The sequence below is a fragment of the Ammospiza caudacuta genome, chromosome 13 (assembly GCF_027887145.1).
Source record: "Ammospiza caudacuta isolate bAmmCau1 chromosome 13, bAmmCau1.pri, whole genome shotgun sequence".
Classification (NCBI taxonomy): domain Eukaryota; kingdom Metazoa; phylum Chordata; class Aves; order Passeriformes; family Passerellidae; genus Ammospiza; species Ammospiza caudacuta.
Window position 1 is genome coordinate 2,610,991 of NC_080605.1, and position 16,507 is coordinate 2,627,497.

A 16,507-nucleotide genomic window follows, 5' to 3' on the forward strand; every position below is an offset into this window, starting at 1 on the left:
TTGCAGCCTCCAATAATAAAATAATGAACATCCCCCTTCTGGGGCAGGAAGGAGTCAATGCCTTGCTGTGCCTCTGGATGTGCCTGGAAAGGGGAATGAAGGAGCAGAGGGTGAGGCAGCACCTTCCTGGAGCCAGATTGCTGCTCAGGTCCATGGTGCCCACACAGCACAGGAGCACCAGTGGGCACAGCCAGAGGGGCACTGAGACCACCCAGGCTCGGAGTGCCCTGCCTGCTGCCAGGGAGGCTCCACCGAGGGCTCTGCATGGCCCTCAGAGCTGGCAGGAGGAATCATTTCCCTGGGGAGGGACACAGCTGTTCCCACGTAAATGGAATGTCTGCAAGCCTCTGAACCTTTTGTTTGGTGGGTACCACCCCAAGGGATCAAGAATGAACATTGATCTGACCGTGGACATCAAAATTCCAACATCGAAATTCCAACCATCCAGCCTTGTTGCTGTGACATCTCTCCACTACCTACTCTTACCTTTGCCTTCCATACTTTGTGCTGTTTTTGTACCTGAATAGAAAATCCAAAGAGCTGCACCCCTCCTCTCTGCTGCTATTCAGTTGTTAGAAAATCACAGAATTACTGAGGTTGGAAAATACCTCGGGGGTTTTTGTGTCCAGCCTGTTCCCAGTGCTGTGACCCCGCCTGGAGCACTGAGTGCCACACTCAGACCTGCCCTGGAGCTGCAGTGCAGGGTCCATGGGACACCCAGCCAGCCTGGCCAGGGCCCTCAGCAGAGCCCTCCCATTCCTGCCCAAGGGCTGTCACCCCAGTTAGCTCAGGGTCAGCTCAGTGCCCTCCTCCAGACCATCAGAGCAGGTTAAACAGGGCTGCTCCCAGCATGGATCCCATTCCCACCACCCTGGGCCCAGCCAGCTGCCAGGTGCCATCCCACCCAAGCTGGGACTGCAGCTTCTCCAGGAGATGCCATGGGACAGGGGCTCAAAGGCTCTGCTGAGCTCCAGGGAGACACATTCACAGCCTTTCCCTCACCCACCAGGAGGGACACCTGGCTGGGGAAGATGAGGTGGGCCAGGCAGAACCTGCCCCTCCTAAACCCAGACTGGCTGGGGCTGATCCTGTGGTTGGTGATCCCGTGGTTGGTTATCCCATGGTTGGTGATCCCATGGTTGGTGATCCCATGGTGATCCTGTGGTTGGTGATCCTGTGCTGAGCCCGTCCATGCCCTGTGCTCACACTCAGGATGATGTCTGGGCCCCAGGGTACAGGCTGACAGCTCTGTACCTCCCTCATACACACCCTGGCCCTTTGGTGTTGTTTCAGCACAATTCACCCCAAGGGGGGCATTAAGAGAAACCTCAGGTGCCCTCCCTCAGAGGAACACTGTAATAAACCATTTATTTCAAATTACAACAACAGGGTTGTCTTTGGGGGAGGGGGGAGGAAAGTTACTTCTAGGAAGCAGCAGTGAAGTGGGAAATGAGGAAAACAGCCATGTTTTAGCTGAACAGAACTGACACAGTAAAGCTGATGGAAAACCTAAAATCACAAAGGAAATTGATTCACATTCTGTTCCTGACTGGTACCTGATCATTTCAGAGATGTAGTCCACAGCGTTCTACAAAGCATAGTGCAAAAACAATATCCATCATATTTAAATATTAAAAATACCAACTCAGACTTGAGTAGATGATTTCTGATACAACAGTCACAGGCTTCTATAAACAGTGCAGTTAGCTGGGTTCAGTATTTGGTCCCGGTTCTCCTCATACTTCTCTATCATTTTCTGCATGTCATGGTCAGCTCCAATCACCTTGGAGAGAAGAGGATGGACACTGGCAATAGCTGACACCACAAAACTTGGTTTCTTTTCAGCAGAACAGAGCAGGACTACCAGTGCAGCCAAACTGGGATACCCTATGGATTTGCCCAAGCTGCTTTCTGCTGGGAATTTGACATTCCCTGAAAAGCTCCACAGCTGATCCTGCAAGCAATCCCAGTGAACAGCCCCTCAAACTCCACTGCAGAGATGGCAGACCCCCTTTTGTGCTACACACCAACAGCTGTCACATTTGTCTGAGGCTGTCCTTCTCCAAAGGTTATCAGAAAAGCAGATTTATTTACTTTTACCACTAAACAATGCTCCCATTATTTGGAAAGCACAACCCTCCACATGCCTAATTGGTTATAATAAAAATAATACTCACAAGTACTGGGCAGGACACTTCAAACAGTGCACGTTTAATGAGCCACTCTTCATAGAGCTCATGAATAGCTTCTAAATATTCCTAGAAAAGAGGCACTGGAATAATACAAATGCCCAGGGATGACACACACATTGCAATCTTTATCCACTGGGATACATATGAAAGCCTGCAACACATATCTTCCACTAACAAAAACTAAAAAGCATCAGAATGTTTTTGAGAAAAATTAATTCTAGTACAAAGTTTAACTCCAGGGAGACCTCAAAGACACAGCTTACAGGAGCACAGGGCTCTCAGCTCCTTTTGAGATCAAGCAACCATGATTCTCTCCCACAGGTAAAATGTGCTTCAAGATTTTACAGAAAAAATTTACAACAAAGTAAGGACAAAAAGGGCAAGGCTGCAAAGAATATGTATGGGAGGCACTTTCTGTGTCAGTACATTTCCCTAGAATTCCCAGTTCACTTTCTCATAACTCAATTTCCTCTAAAAGCTCTCCTGCCTGTCATGAACTGCCTTTTTTCTTCATGGAGACCACTTCACATTGCTCATTCATAACTGCTCCCCTCTTCTTCAGCAGAGCTGCAAAATAACACAAGGGCTCTTCGAATCCACTACAGGAGGATTTATTCTCAAAATTTCACATGGCCCAAGATTTAACTCTTAGCACAGATTTTCAACTGATGATTGCTTCTCCTGAGCCACCCACCCAGGGCTGCATTCATGCCTGGTCAGGCTCCTTCAGAAGCCTTGTGGCACAAGAACTGACACAGAAATCACTGCTCCACCAGCACAGCTTGTTCTAAAGCAGATTCCCAAGCTCACAGATTTCAAGGAGCTGCTTCCTTGCAGCCACCGCAGGGACACTTTTCATGCACAAACATCCTGGAGGGAGCAGACAGCAAAGGGCCCACAGAAACCTCAGCACCTGCAAGGCCACACCTGGGTGCTTCTGTGCCATTTCATGGTACAAAGATAATTGACTTTTACATCCCAGAGAAGATTACCAGTTGATTAATGCTGCACCTCAAGTCAGCTACAGCAGAACTCCTGGGAGAGTCAGCATGCATGACAGAACATATCTTAAAAACAAATCTAAATTCAGTATTCAGGGTTTAGTTTGCAGTGGAAACAGCTGCACCACATTCTGGCAATATACTCAGGATATAATTTTAGTATTTAGATTGGAATTGTTCTGTTTTCAAAGCTCCTTGTAAGCACATGTATCAGAGGAACTCCTTACCAGAGGAATGACTTTTTCCTCTTCCCTGCATCTTGTCTTTAGCCTCTCATAGCAAACTTCAGGAGATGTCTGCAAATAAACTGCAGGAACAAAAATGTCAATAGCTATGTTCAAGGATCAGCTTTAAAAGCAAATAAGAAACTCACTTCACAAACTACAGAAGGGAAGGACCCTGGCTTGGGTACCACCACTGGACCTCCCCTTTGGCACTACCCAACCCATGAACCACCCACAAACCCAAGCTGCCTGATGGTGGTCACTTTTATACTGAATAATGTGATTATTTATGACCCAAGAAACAAGAATTATTTTCTTCTCCCAGAAAGAAAACCCACCCACAAACACAGCCCTCCAGACCCATCAAGATGTTACCTATCAAATCAACTGAAACATCAGTGTTGCTCTGGATCCAGTCAAACCATTCACTCAGGACAGCATAATCCACCTCTGGCATTTTTCCACTGAACAAACACAAGAGGAGCACATCTGAGCAGCATGCAGAGATCAAAACTCCCATTTTGCTCACCTGACCACAATCCCTCCCCCTTGACTCCAACATTTGTGACAAGAAGCCCATGCAAATTGAAGGCCACATAAACCATTGTTTATAAAACAGAAAGGCCAAATCTTTTCCTTTTTTTAAAGTACTCAATGGTATTTATTGCTCAGTTCTCTGTATCAAATCTGTCCCAGGGCATGCCACCAGAAGGGCTGGATTTACTGAGCAGCACCAACAATTCCTTACAGAAGCCACAGCAAAAGGCAGCAGAAATATAATGTCCATGTGTCAATAAATTCACTCCCACTGTAAGAAATATTTGTGGAAAGAGTAGTAAAATACTCAATATGCTTAACTCTGAACTCAGCACAGAATGTTGGAGACAGATGTCCCAAAGTTATCTCAGCAACAACAATAAAGTATCAGACAACTCAAGTAAAAGGGAGTTACTGAGGACATGTTAAGAATCACATACTGTGTTTTTATTAGTGTATCAATTTTCACTTATTACCACATTCCTGAGTGTCAAATATTACTAATTTTACAGTATCCACTCTGCAAAACTGGTGACAATAACACATACTCCATACTCTTTCCTAAACACTTCTGCAGTACAAAAAAATGTTAAGAAGATGGAGTTGGGAGGCTCCTGTGCTCTCCAGCTGAATGATTCAGACCAGTTAGGCCATTTTAAATGGACTGAAGAAAAATATTCCACAGATTTCTAAACCAGTCCCCTGGCAACTTGCTTTGATCACTTGCAAAAGTGAGCAAAAGTAATACAGATATTTCCCTAAGTATGGAAAAAAAGCAAAATCCCTGTTTGTGCCATGTCCCATCTTGATCTGCCAGCCAGAAATGGGGTAGCACTGCTCACTGCTGCTCTTCTTGATAATCACAGCAATTCTGGGCAGCAGGGATCCACATCAGCCAAAGTCTTATTGTGCTGCTTTTCTCCAGGATAGAGGAAGGAAATAGGAAGGCTGAAAAGAATTGGAAATAAGAAAAAGCTCCACTGCTCCTACTCAAAAATACAAATACATCCAAATCAATCCTGCACTGACCTGCCCTACAGACAGCACATCTCTGCTTTCCCTGGGAGGACTCTGGCTCAAGATCCACACAGACACAGGGTATATAAAAGGCACAAAATGGTGTTTACATTTCCAAAGCTTGCTGGCATTTGGCCCCTACCAAGTCAGGATTTTACTGCCTCAATCCAACATGAGCAGAGTGAGATTCCATCCTAAGCAGTGATGGGCTCAGAGGGACAGTGAGCTGCAGTGCTCACCTACAGCACACCCATGTGCACACTCTTAACACTCACCTAACACAGCCAGACTCACTCCATGCTTAATGTCTCACAAAACAGCTACTTTCACACATTCCTCAACTATTCCTTCTTTTATTTAGAATCCTTTTACACATTATTTTCTTTTGGCTTGCTGTTGGTTCTATCAGCTCCCTCCTAGCTTGCTGTAACAAAACAAAGCAAATGCCTTTTTTCAACATTTAAAAAGGGCAAAACATCTTAAATGGCCTTAAAATTGTTATTATTAACTCACAGCATTGCCACAAACGGATTTAGCCTCAGAGCAAGTAAGTCTTTAGGAAAACAAGCACTTTGTCTACAATGAAAAAAGAACAGCAAGTAAAAATGAGGATATTCCAGGCTGCTTGCACTGTGTGTGGACTGGGATGAATAACTTCCAAAGGTTTTCCCATGGCAGAGAGGTGCTCGTGCAGCATGGATGACACCTTGTGGCACAAACTGGGGTTTGTTACTGTTCCAGTCCCTCAAGGCCACTGAAAAACCCACTAAACCCCATCTGTCACATACACTCCTCGTCAGAAATTCAGCACTCAAAACAAACAAACAAAACCCCGATTCCTGCACTATTTCAGTTTGTTTGGGACAGGTGAGTTCCACCTAGGGCAGTTAGGTGTAACTGTTAGAATTGTTCTTCCTTTACTCACAGCCTACCAAGACTTGCAGTCTATTTTGATCCTGTCAATCCTGATTCTGAGCAAGAGCCCAGGACTTGAGACCCCTGGATGCCAGGCTGGCTAACACTGCCCAGTTCTCTACTTCCCACACTCTTATTCTTTCTATCTTTGTGGTTTTTTACCTGTCCAGCACATGTTTGATTCAAGCAAGATTTGGGTATTCAGCTGGAGAGCCAGTAACTTCAATAGATGAGTGCTAAATGCTCAGGAGCACTGCTGGAAAATGTTTCCCAGAGTCCTGCAGGGAGTGGGCAGCAGCACAGCCCACACCAAACACACTGCCACTAAACACAGAACTGGCACATTTCACAGGCCCCTTAAATGCACACTACCAAAGGAATTATCATTTGATTAGGTGTCTATTTAAAATAATGAAGCCAAGAAAGTAAAGCAGAAAACCACATGCCATACCTTCGATAGAGGTTTTCCACAAAAATGTGTTTTGCACTGTGAATGGACCTCTCCATCATCCTTATGGGGGAAATCTGCAACACAGAACCTGACTCTGTACAAGTTCATGCTTGTTTCTTTTCACACTCCTAGGGCACATATGAAATACAATTTTCAGATCTTGTGAGAAACAAACTTACCAGGAGGGTGGGAACCACAAAGCAAACAAGGACTCCTGATCTTACTCTGATTTGTTATTCAGTTCAAAGCCAAGTGTTCAGCATTCAGCTGAGCAGTGGAAGGTAACTCAGGGTAAAAAAAGCAGCAATCCATTTGGGGTCTGCAGGACAATGGGAACTACTGCTCCATCCCAGGCATTGCTGGTCACAGCACACAGCTGACACCAGACACATTCAAGAAAGGAAACAGGACTTTTAAAAGAAGTGACTGCAGCTGACAGGGCCCAACTTCATGTTGGAGCAGGGAGATTTCTGACACTCCTGGGCCTGGCAGAGCAGCTTCTCACCCAGGCTTCTGCACATTAACAAAGCAAAAACGGCTCCAGCAAGGCTCAAATGACCAAAAAAGCTCAGAGGGAAATCCTCGGAATTCTTGAATGAACAACTTCTCCAAGAGAACAGGATTTCTATTGTCTTGGAAAAACACCTCTTGCAAAAACCTACTGATTATATGTGCCACTTTCATATTTGGCACTGCCAACAGTCTGCCCTGACACAAACTCAGAAAACAGAACATAAGAACAATCAGTAAAATAGAAGCATGGCATCTAAGACCAGGTGTTGTCATCAAGATAGCATAGAATGTAACAAAAAGTGTTTGAAGGAAAAAAGAATTAAGAAATCTTGATAAAAAGGTAGGATGTGAAATTTAATATAAAAAAAATTTACACGAAAGAAAGAATGTCAACCACCTGAAAAAGGAATAGAAAATGGTAGTGGAAGTATTTTGCATAAACAGAAGAAGCAATGGCTAAATTTGTACTAGACAGCAGGAAGCAGTACTATGTATTCTAACAAGAGATTACTTGGTGTTTGCCAAAGATTTGAGATAATGAAATTCCAGACAAGTCACTGACATGAAATGAGGAAGAGATTTGTGCAAGCCTAGCCCTGGAGGGTGTGCCCAAAGAGCAGCACCACTTTGGGGAAGCTGTGAGCAGGCAGGAGGCAGAGGTTTTGTCCCAGAGCATATCAATGTGCACCTCAGAAATTCCTGCTCGCTGCAGGAACAAAGAATGGATGCACACAGCATCCCAGCTCTTGAATACAATGTTAAAGGGATTTAGCACTCATAACCACATCTAATTACTCATAAAATGAAAAGAAGTTTCCTTACCATGGGCCTGGTGTGCTGCTCCAGCATGGTCAGCTGGACATAGGTCTGCAGAGTTATCCCCCACCTTGATGCATCCTGGTACATTAAGCCCTGGGGCAGAGATGGAAGCAGGACAGATGGACATTTGTTGGGACAAACAGCACAACAGGAAGTTGGGTATTTAGGAAACTTTTCCCTACAACAGCATGGCTCTAAGAAAAGTGCTAAAACAGCTGACATCAGGTTTGACCAAAATGAAGTGATAATTTGCTCTCCACAATGGAGATGCAGAATTACAGCCCTGTCCCCACAGACACTGAGTGGGAGGCTGGCTGATCTCAGCAGGAATTAGTTACTCTGCACATAGAACAGTCAGAACCAACTAATGGAAAAACCCACCTACTACACCATTTTTGTGCCCTGACAGACCCTCAGTGCACCCAGTGCATCCAGACATCATACAGGGTTCTAAATATGGTCTGGGCCTCAGCAAAGGTGTCCTTTAACACAGGACACATCCTCACAGCAGCTCTCAGGTAGCTGTTCCACTTTCTGATTGCTGCAATTCCACACTCACATAGAACTTAAAGCAACCATCTATCCTGCACAGCAGAGAAAGGATCTCACTCAAAATAAAACATCATTCAGTGTCTTTTGGCTGAGGTGACAAGTTCTAATACAGCAGCAAAGCTTCAGCCCACAGCTCTCACCTTCTGCTTTGCTCCCTGCCAAGATCAGACTTTCCCACTGCTCCAAGGCTGCTGTGCTGTCATGCAACACATGCCCCAGCCCTTCACTAACAATCAGAAAGGCATCAGCAACTCCTAGGAGGGACAATTTACTGTTCCAGATGGCCTGTGCTAACACTGATGGTATTTCACACATGTCAGGGCAAGCATGGCTTGGGCTGTGTCCACAGTGCAGACTGCAGAGCACAGACCCTGCCTCAGCCACCCTGGGTTCCTGCAGAGGGGCCAGCACAGGGCTCACAGCAGGGACCATCCCAGCAAGGCCAGTGTGCAGCTGGGAGCCAGGGACAGCCTGGGGGAGCAGCTCCAAGAAGCCTCAGCCACCCAAAGGACAATGGAAGCCCTCAACTCCTCACTGGGCTGAACTTTCCTTACCTGCAGCAGCCACAGGATCACAGATTCATGCAGGGTTAAGGAGTTGGAATGGACCTTAAATCCCACCCAGTGCCACCCCTGCCGTGGCAGGGACACCTCCCACTGCCCCAGGCTGCTCCAGCCCCAGTGTCCAGCCTGGCCTTGGGCACTGCCAGGGATCCAGGGGCAGCCCCAGCTGCTCTGGGCACCCTGTGCCAGGGCCTGCCCACCCTGCCAGGGAACAATTCCTTCCATACATCCAATATAAACTACCTCTCTTTCCATTGTCCCCTTTCCCCCTGTCCTGTCCCTGCAGTTCCTGAGGAACTGTCCCTCTCTGGGCTCCCCTCAGAGCCTGGAAGGAGCTGTGAGCTCTCCACACAACCTTCTCCTGTCCAGGCTGAGCAGCCCCAGCTCTCCCAGCCTGGCTCCACAGGGGAGCTGCTCCAGTCCCCTCAGCCCCTCCATGGCCTCCTCTGGACTCTGCCCAACAGTTCCATGTCCTCCTTGTGTTGGGGGCTCCAGAACTGTTCACAGATCTCCAGTCACACAACATTAACTGACAGATCCACCCCTCACCTCACCTCCTTCCCTTCTTTGAAACAGGCACAACAAAAAAGCACATTTAGAAACAACTGCCACACTCAGGGCTGACCTTCCTGGGAACTGCTTTAACTCACCCCACTGGACACCCAGTCCTTGCCAAAACCACATTTTATATGCAGAGTTTCTATTGCATGCATGTCTCAACCACAGCAGAAGCTCTTTTGCTTTGTGGAGCTTTAGTTTTTGCTGTGTGAGATTTGGATCACACCTTTTGTAGCAGTTTTGCTGGCTGATAAAAAGCCATCACACAAATCTTGCTAAAAGAGCAAGACTTGTAACTGCAGGAATCATTTCTGCCACTTACCAGGATATTATGACCTCGAACATTCCTCCACTTGGTCAAGGGCTCCTTCAAAACCTGGTTTAAAATAATTACTCCATGTTAAATACATCTTAGATTCAAAATACTTAATGTGACCCTACAAGTGACCAACTACTCTTCAGGAATACTTGTGCAGTAAATCAGAGCATTCAGGACTTGTATTGGAAAGCTCATGACAAAATCCAGCACTGAATTGTGTAACACAAAAGGTAATAATGAACACTGCTAAAAATAGAGACATGTCAATACCCAATGTCTTCTCAGCATTTTTAAACACCTCCTAAGCCTGGAGAGAAATTTTTTTTGAGTCAAAATCAGCACCACATAAAGGAAAGAGCAGCTTAGCAGAGTGCTTAGCATTTCAATGACAAGTCCATCCCCTCACAAATTAACTTCTCAGAAAGTAACACTTGTCAGCAAAGGACGAGGATCAGACTGCTGCCACATTCGTTTTCATTTTATTTTTGTGTTCTAACAAACAAAATGTATTCAAATCTTTTACAAAATGAATCAGAAAATCTTCTACCCTGAATAGGTAAAATCACAAGAGACCTGCCTGGTTCAAACAGGGTCTAAATCTACAATAATACTGTAGAGTCAGACCTAAGAGAATTACATCAGCCTAGGAGCTTAAGTAGCTACTTTAAAATGCTGCACTGTATGCAAATTAAAGTCTGTTATCCTTTGAATTAATAGTTAATTACTTCATAAGGACAATTCCTGTTAAATTACAAAATAACATCTGGCAACCCAGCATTTCTATGAGGACTCAAACTTATTGCCAAATGTGTTGCTAGGTCTGTTGGGGAAAGCATTAATATCTGTTGTACAAGAACAATTGTTCACTAAGGTTTGACCTTGGTTTTGTTTAAAATGCAACAAGACTGCCCTTCCCCTAACCTGGTTCTAAGCAACATGAAATCAAATACCACATCAGTCTAAGAAATCTCCTGAAACAGCTCTAACAGATTTTCCTTTTATTAAAAAAAGCCATCTATTCACTGGGATCTCTGTTACAAGGTATTTTTACATAATAATTCTTTACTTTGCTTTCACCAGACCCATCTAAGATTTCAGTGACATGAAAGGGCAAACAGGCAAGTCCAAACATGCCCATACTCTGTGGGTTGCTGTCACTTTATAAAGGCACAAACACTGATTCACAGTTTTTTCTGGTATTTTGGCATCCAGTACCACATGTGATACCACATGTGATCTACATTTCTCTGCTGCAATTTGAGTGTAAAAAGTTGGGGTGGTGCCCCAGCGAGCCCCTGGCCCGGCCCCTGCTGCTCCCTCCTCACACACAAGGACACATTGGATCCAAGACAAGCTCAGTGAGGGGATAGGGACAAAGAAATGTGCATCCAGTACCTCAATGCTGGTAGTCTGTGCAAAATAATCCAGGCATGTTGTTTTTCCACTGGCAATGTTGCCCTCGATACAGATCTGGTGAGAAGCAGAGAGACTCTGAGCCCCACGCTGTGGCAGGGCAGTGACAGTGTGTCAGAAATGCCCCCTTCCATTCCAGCATGCCATGCTGGGAACAGATTGTTCCATGGGATCCCTCTGGATGCTGTGACTCCCCCAGAACATCACTTTTTCCCTCCCTGCATCCCCCACAGCCAGCCCTGTCCTGCTCCCAGCTTTCTCCCCTTCCCAGGACCCCAGAGGTTCCAGACCTGCTGCTCCCACTCTGCCATAACCCACCTCAGAGCCTGACTCCCAACTCAAATAAGTGCCAGCTGTCATAATAACCTCAGCATCCATTATATAGATAGCTTAAACCTTAACAGGGATCACATTTTTATTTTCAGAGACCTAAACAGCTAAAATAAACTCAGGGAATTTTTTTTCAACTGTCTTAAAATAATTTATAGCCCAGGGGGTTATATAAGCAATGGCAAGGCTGCACATGCAGGAGTGAACCCACACTGCCACCTGTCCTGACACAAGCCCTCACAGTTTTTGCACAGATCTCCCACAATTTCACTACAATTTTCAGAACTAGACCAGCATAGTTTTGCACAGAGTATGAGCCAGTGACAGACACATCACCACACAGTGACACAGCTATGGCCTACGGCTGCCTTTACACACACACTCAAATTACAATGGAATTACACTGAAAGAGGCTGCACTTTTCACTTTGTTTTCTGAACAAAATGCAAATACTTACAATTCTCTTCCTAGGATCTTTTTTTATCAGATGCTTATCTAGAATGGAAATAAACAACAGTTTATTTAACAACAGTTAAATCAAAGCAATTTCCATAACTTAGTTATACTGAGTCTCTTAATATGAGACACTCCAGCCCAGTTTTAGGTAATTAATTATTGGGTCATGTAACAGAGACATTGTGGCACCGACTGACACAGATTTAGCTAAAGTTCTGCACTGTCCCTGACACTGCCAAGAGTCCGATGGGGAGTGCTCACACTCTCACCAGAGTTTGGCTGCATCTGCTGCTCCTCAGTGGGTCTGCACAGGGGAAAAATAAGCTGGGAAAAAAAGTCTTGGAAAAACCAGCTGGAGCAGCACCCATTGGCCTCACAGGATTACAGAGCAGCTCCCAAACAAGCACCTTACATCTCAAAACAGCGGTAAAAACCTGTCCCAGCCCAGCTGAGCTTACAGACCCTTCACCCAGGCAAGCACGGCAGGAGGGCAGGGACGGGCTGGGCGCTCCAGTCCGACCCCTCTCCCGCTCCCGCGGAGCCCTCCCGGGTCTGACCCCGCTCCTGTTCCCGCTCCCGGGTCTGACCCCGCTCCTGTTCCCGCTCCCCCGGAGCCGCTCCCGGGTCTGACCCCGCTCCCGCTCCCGCGGAGCGGCTCCAGCGCATCCCGAGGGCTCGCAGGGAGCCGCAGCCGGGCCCAGGGGCGGCCGCCCGGCCCAGCCCGTGCTGCGGTTCCGCCCCGCACTTACGGTGGGCAGCGGCGCGGGGCCCGCCCGCTGAGGGGCCGGGGACGGCAGTGCCCGCGCCCCGCCGGCCCCACGCCCAGGCCGCGCCCCGCCGCCACATTGCCCATCCCCGCTGCCGCCCGGCCCGCGCCGCACCGGCCCAGCTCCGGCCCGCCCCGGCCCTTCCGTCGCCGAGCCATCACTTCCTCCGCCCCGGCGCTCTGAGGCGGGGCTGCTCCAGCGCCGGCGATGGCCCCGGCATCACCTGCGGGATCGGCGCCGGGATCTCCCCGGCTCCCGCCGTCCCGGAGTCCCGGTGCCGCGGCGCGCCGCCCGCCCGCCACAGGGCGGACGCTGGTGGACCGGGCCTTCCCCCGCACGCCGCAGGGCGCGCTGAAGATCTCCCGCACGGTACGGCCAGGGGCGGCCCGGGGCCGGCGGGCAAGGCCCGAGACACGGGCCGGCGCTGACCTCCGTCCCCTCCTGTCCCGCAGCTGGTGGCGCTGGCCGCCTTCATCTGCTTCGCGGTCTCGGGCGCGCACGGGGCCTACACGGCGCTGGCCGGCATGGAGATGGTGATCACCCTGCTGTTCCTGCTGCTCTACCTGCTCAGGATCGACGTGCGGATGCGCTTCCTCCTCTGGCCGCTGGCTGTGAGTACCCGTGGGCTGTGAGTACTGATGGCTGTGAGTACTGATGGCTGTGAGTACCTGTGGGGTGTGAGTACCTGTGGGCTGTGAGTACCTGTGGGGTGTGAGTACTGATGGCTGTGAGTACCTGTGGGGTGTGAGTACTGATGGCTGTGGGTACTGATGGCTGTGAGTACCTGTGGGCTGTGAGTACCCGTGTGCCCGGCCGTGAGTATTGATGGACGCTGGGTACCGATGTCCCCTGGCCGTGAGTACCGATGTCCCATAGCTGTGGGTTCTACTGTCCCCCACTGTCCCCAGAGTCCCCTGGCTGTGGCTATGGCTGTCCCCAATGTCCCCTCGCTGTGGGTATGGCTGTCCCCAGAGTCCCCTGGCTGTGGGTATGGCTGTCCCCAATGTCCCCTGGCTGTGGCTGTGGCTGTCCCCAGAGTCCCCTGGCTGTGGGTCCTGCTGTTCCCAATGTCCCCTGGCTGTGGGTCCTGCTGTCCCCTGGCTGTGGCTATGGCTGTCCCCAGTGTCCCCTGGCTGTGGGTCCTGCTGTCCCCTGGCTGTTGTGGCCAATGGCTGTGAGCACCAGCAGGGCTGTGACCTGGAGGGATCACCTGTCCCAAGGGACGTGCTCGGCAGCTCAGTGATTGTTTCTGTCCAGGTAAGGCAAGCCCCAGTGTGCTGTGGAGGCTGAAGCAGGTTCTCCTAACAGAGTGTTCTGTTCCATCCATTCTGGACACTGCTGGATCCGATAACAGCCCCTCCTGGCACAGGCACTGTTTGCTTTGTGCTGTAACACCTTCACATCACAAATTAGTCACACACTTTCACTCAAATGCTAACAAGGTCTCCTCTTACCTCCCTTTTGTACGTGTATTTGCTGCTTCAGTCTCTCAGATGTAGCCTAGTTGCAAAAATTTGATGCAAAAACAACAGAAGAAAGGTAAAACAAGGAACTTTTACTCCAAACACTCTTTTTGTGATCAAACCACTGGGTGTCAGTGTCCTCTCACACAGATATTGCTGTAACTGTCTTCATGGCCGTCCAGCTGCTTTCAACCATCCCTTCTGTGCTGGGAGCTCTCCACACTCTCCTTCAGGCCTGTATTTCAGAATAAATATTTTGCTTCCACTGGCTGTTTCAGGATATTTTCAACTCGGTGATTGCAGCGTTGTTCCTCCTCGTTGTGGCCTTGTTTGCAATAATAATCAAGACCAACAAGGGGACATTGGCTGGAGGAGTAAGTAGGAGCATTGTTAATGAATTTCAGTCCTTAGAGTGCAGTGATTTGAACCTCTTAGTACACTCACATTGTGGTAGGACCATGCGAACAATTGTCTTGGAAGAACACTCAGCAGTAGCAAACAAGTTACATCCAGTGTGTCTCATTAAAAGAAAATAATCCTCACACCACTATTAATCTAAAGATGTTACAAGACTTAAGAATTACTGCAGAGAAGTACTGAAACTTCTAGAGTTTTTAAGTAACCTACATTTGCTACCATAGCTTGAAATCCTGGGTGGCAGAATCCCTAGCTCTTTTAGGACTACCCAGTTGGGTTACTACTTGAGAAAAAATGCTAAGTGTCCTAAAAAGAGTTTAAACTTTTTTAACAGACACACTGGTACCTCCCTCCTGGCGTGTACATTGTTTTTTCTGACACAAACTGAGGGATTATGTCAGTTAAAAATGGGTTTTGTTCATACTATGATTGTAAGAATTTTGTGTTCTTAAGATGAAATCAGTTTAATAGTTTGAGTAACTGGTATTTTTAATTCAAATGTCAATTAATGTAATTAACCTTAGTAAACAATAAGGAGAGAAAGAAAGCCCTCCAGTTTTGAAAGTCTCTAGAAGTACAAGATAAGCTGAAATGTGACAAGCAACCAAAAGAAACCTAAAAGCTGCCACAGAGCTCTTTCAAACTCAGCTTAGGAGGTGATGAGGGGGAAAGCTGATGGTTTCACTGGCAGTGGCATCCTAAGCAAAAAGGAGACTTTCTGATAGAGTGACTGTGCTGGAGTAGAATTTATATTCTCACTTGTGAAGTCCACAGAAATGAAAGGTGGGAGCAGGAGGCTGAGCAGGTAGCTGGGAACACAGGTTTGGGTAGAACATGTGACATCTTCAGTGCTGGGAGGGACAGAATCACCCCCAGCCTGTTCTGCTGAGGCACAGAGTGCCTTGAGCTGTGCCCTCCCAAGAGCTCTCCTGAAAATAACTCCCCTGATCAGGTAATGCAGTGCTTGCATTAATAACCCCAGTGTGCACGTGGGATGGGGCTGGAGGGCAGGAGCTGAGTGAGTTATCTCAGTGGCTTTTCTGCAGACACATTTTTCCAGTTACCTTCCTGAGGTGGTGTATTTTGTAAATAATTTAGTACATTTTCTTCTAGTTTGGAAATATGTTTCCCATTCAGAGCTTCAGAGGAGAAGAGCATTTTTCTGCTGGGCTTGTTTCTAGGAATACTGACTTTCCCTTGACTTTTCTCAGGGCCAGTCCCATTAATTAAGCAGCCCTTAAAGAGACAGAAGTGCTTTCATTTAGGATAAAAGTATTGTCTGGCATAGTGCAGCATTAGCTTAGCTTTGAGGGAGAGCACCACGCTACCTCCAAGGCCTGACACAAACATCAAACAGAGCAGGCTGCAGACAGCTCTCTGAAAGCCTGATGGGATGTAAATGTAGGTGTATTTAATTTATCAGTATCTCAAATCACACACATTTTCAAGGCCAGAAACAAGTATATGTTTACTGATGAGTCACTACAGTAAAAGTTCGAGACTGAGTGGGGGAACTAATTTTATGGTAATTCTTATAGGTTTTGGGTCTTATATTGCTTGTTCTCTGCATTGTCGACGCGGTTCTTCTTTGCAAGAAGATTAGATTTGATAGAGGAAGAGGAAGGAGTGCTCCTCCCAAATAAGAATGACATGTTAGTGAAAGAATGAGTTCTCCATTCTGTTTTCCCACTCCCTTTTAAAGAGTTTGTGTTTTCATGTGCTCACTTTTGAATTTCCTGTGCACTGATGTTTCTGCAAGTATCATTCATAAGGTTTTGTGCTTTTCCAAATGCAGTTTCAGCATTGCAATTTCACCAGTTAAAGCTTTGGAGAAAATTGTCGTGTTTTTCTAAACTTAATTATGTTTTTACCTGTATGAAAATTGTTTTTATGGTTGTCTTCTTTCTCTAATAAAAAGAAAATACAAACGGGCTTAAGTGCATTATTTAATCTTATTTATTTACTAAGTGTAAAAAAGTACATTAGAGTAAATGTACCTT

At 47.1% G+C, this 16,507-nt stretch overlaps 2 protein-coding genes across 5 annotated transcripts; one reads left to right on the plus strand and one right to left on the minus strand.

Moving 5' to 3' along the window:
- Window positions 1-1,362: 1,362 nt before the first annotated feature.
- TK2 (thymidine kinase 2) lies at window positions 1,363-12,922 on the minus strand. 4 transcript variants are annotated; one of them, XM_058813463.1, is made up of 10 exons: window positions 12,742-12,922; window positions 11,862-11,899; window positions 11,057-11,131; window positions 9,665-9,718; window positions 7,673-7,762; window positions 6,338-6,411; window positions 3,793-3,881; window positions 3,421-3,500; window positions 2,178-2,258; window positions 1,363-1,783 (listed from the first exon to the last, which is right to left on the minus strand). In XM_058813463.1, the coding sequence occupies exons 5-10, from the start codon at window positions 7,754-7,756 to the stop codon at window positions 1,679-1,681; spliced, it is 513 nt and encodes a 170-aa protein (XP_058669446.1). In that variant the 5' UTR covers window positions 7,757-7,762; window positions 9,665-9,718; window positions 11,057-11,131; window positions 11,862-11,899; window positions 12,742-12,922; the 3' UTR covers window positions 1,363-1,678. The 4 variants fall into 4 exon arrangements, with proteins under 4 accessions (XP_058669446.1, XP_058669444.1, XP_058669445.1 ...); XM_058813461.1 differs by having other exon boundaries at window positions 12,610-12,751; XM_058813462.1 differs by lacking the exon at window positions 12,742-12,922 and adding an exon at window positions 12,448-12,559.
- LOC131563420 (chemokine-like factor) lies at window positions 12,715-16,439 on the plus strand. Its single transcript, XM_058813465.1, has 4 exons — window positions 12,715-12,996; window positions 13,080-13,238; window positions 14,369-14,464; window positions 16,046-16,439. Exons 1-4 carry the CDS (start codon window positions 12,835-12,837, stop codon window positions 16,148-16,150), a joined length of 522 nt encoding a protein of 173 aa, XP_058669448.1. The 5' UTR covers window positions 12,715-12,834; the 3' UTR covers window positions 16,151-16,439.
- Window positions 16,440-16,507: the final 68 nt, after the last annotated feature.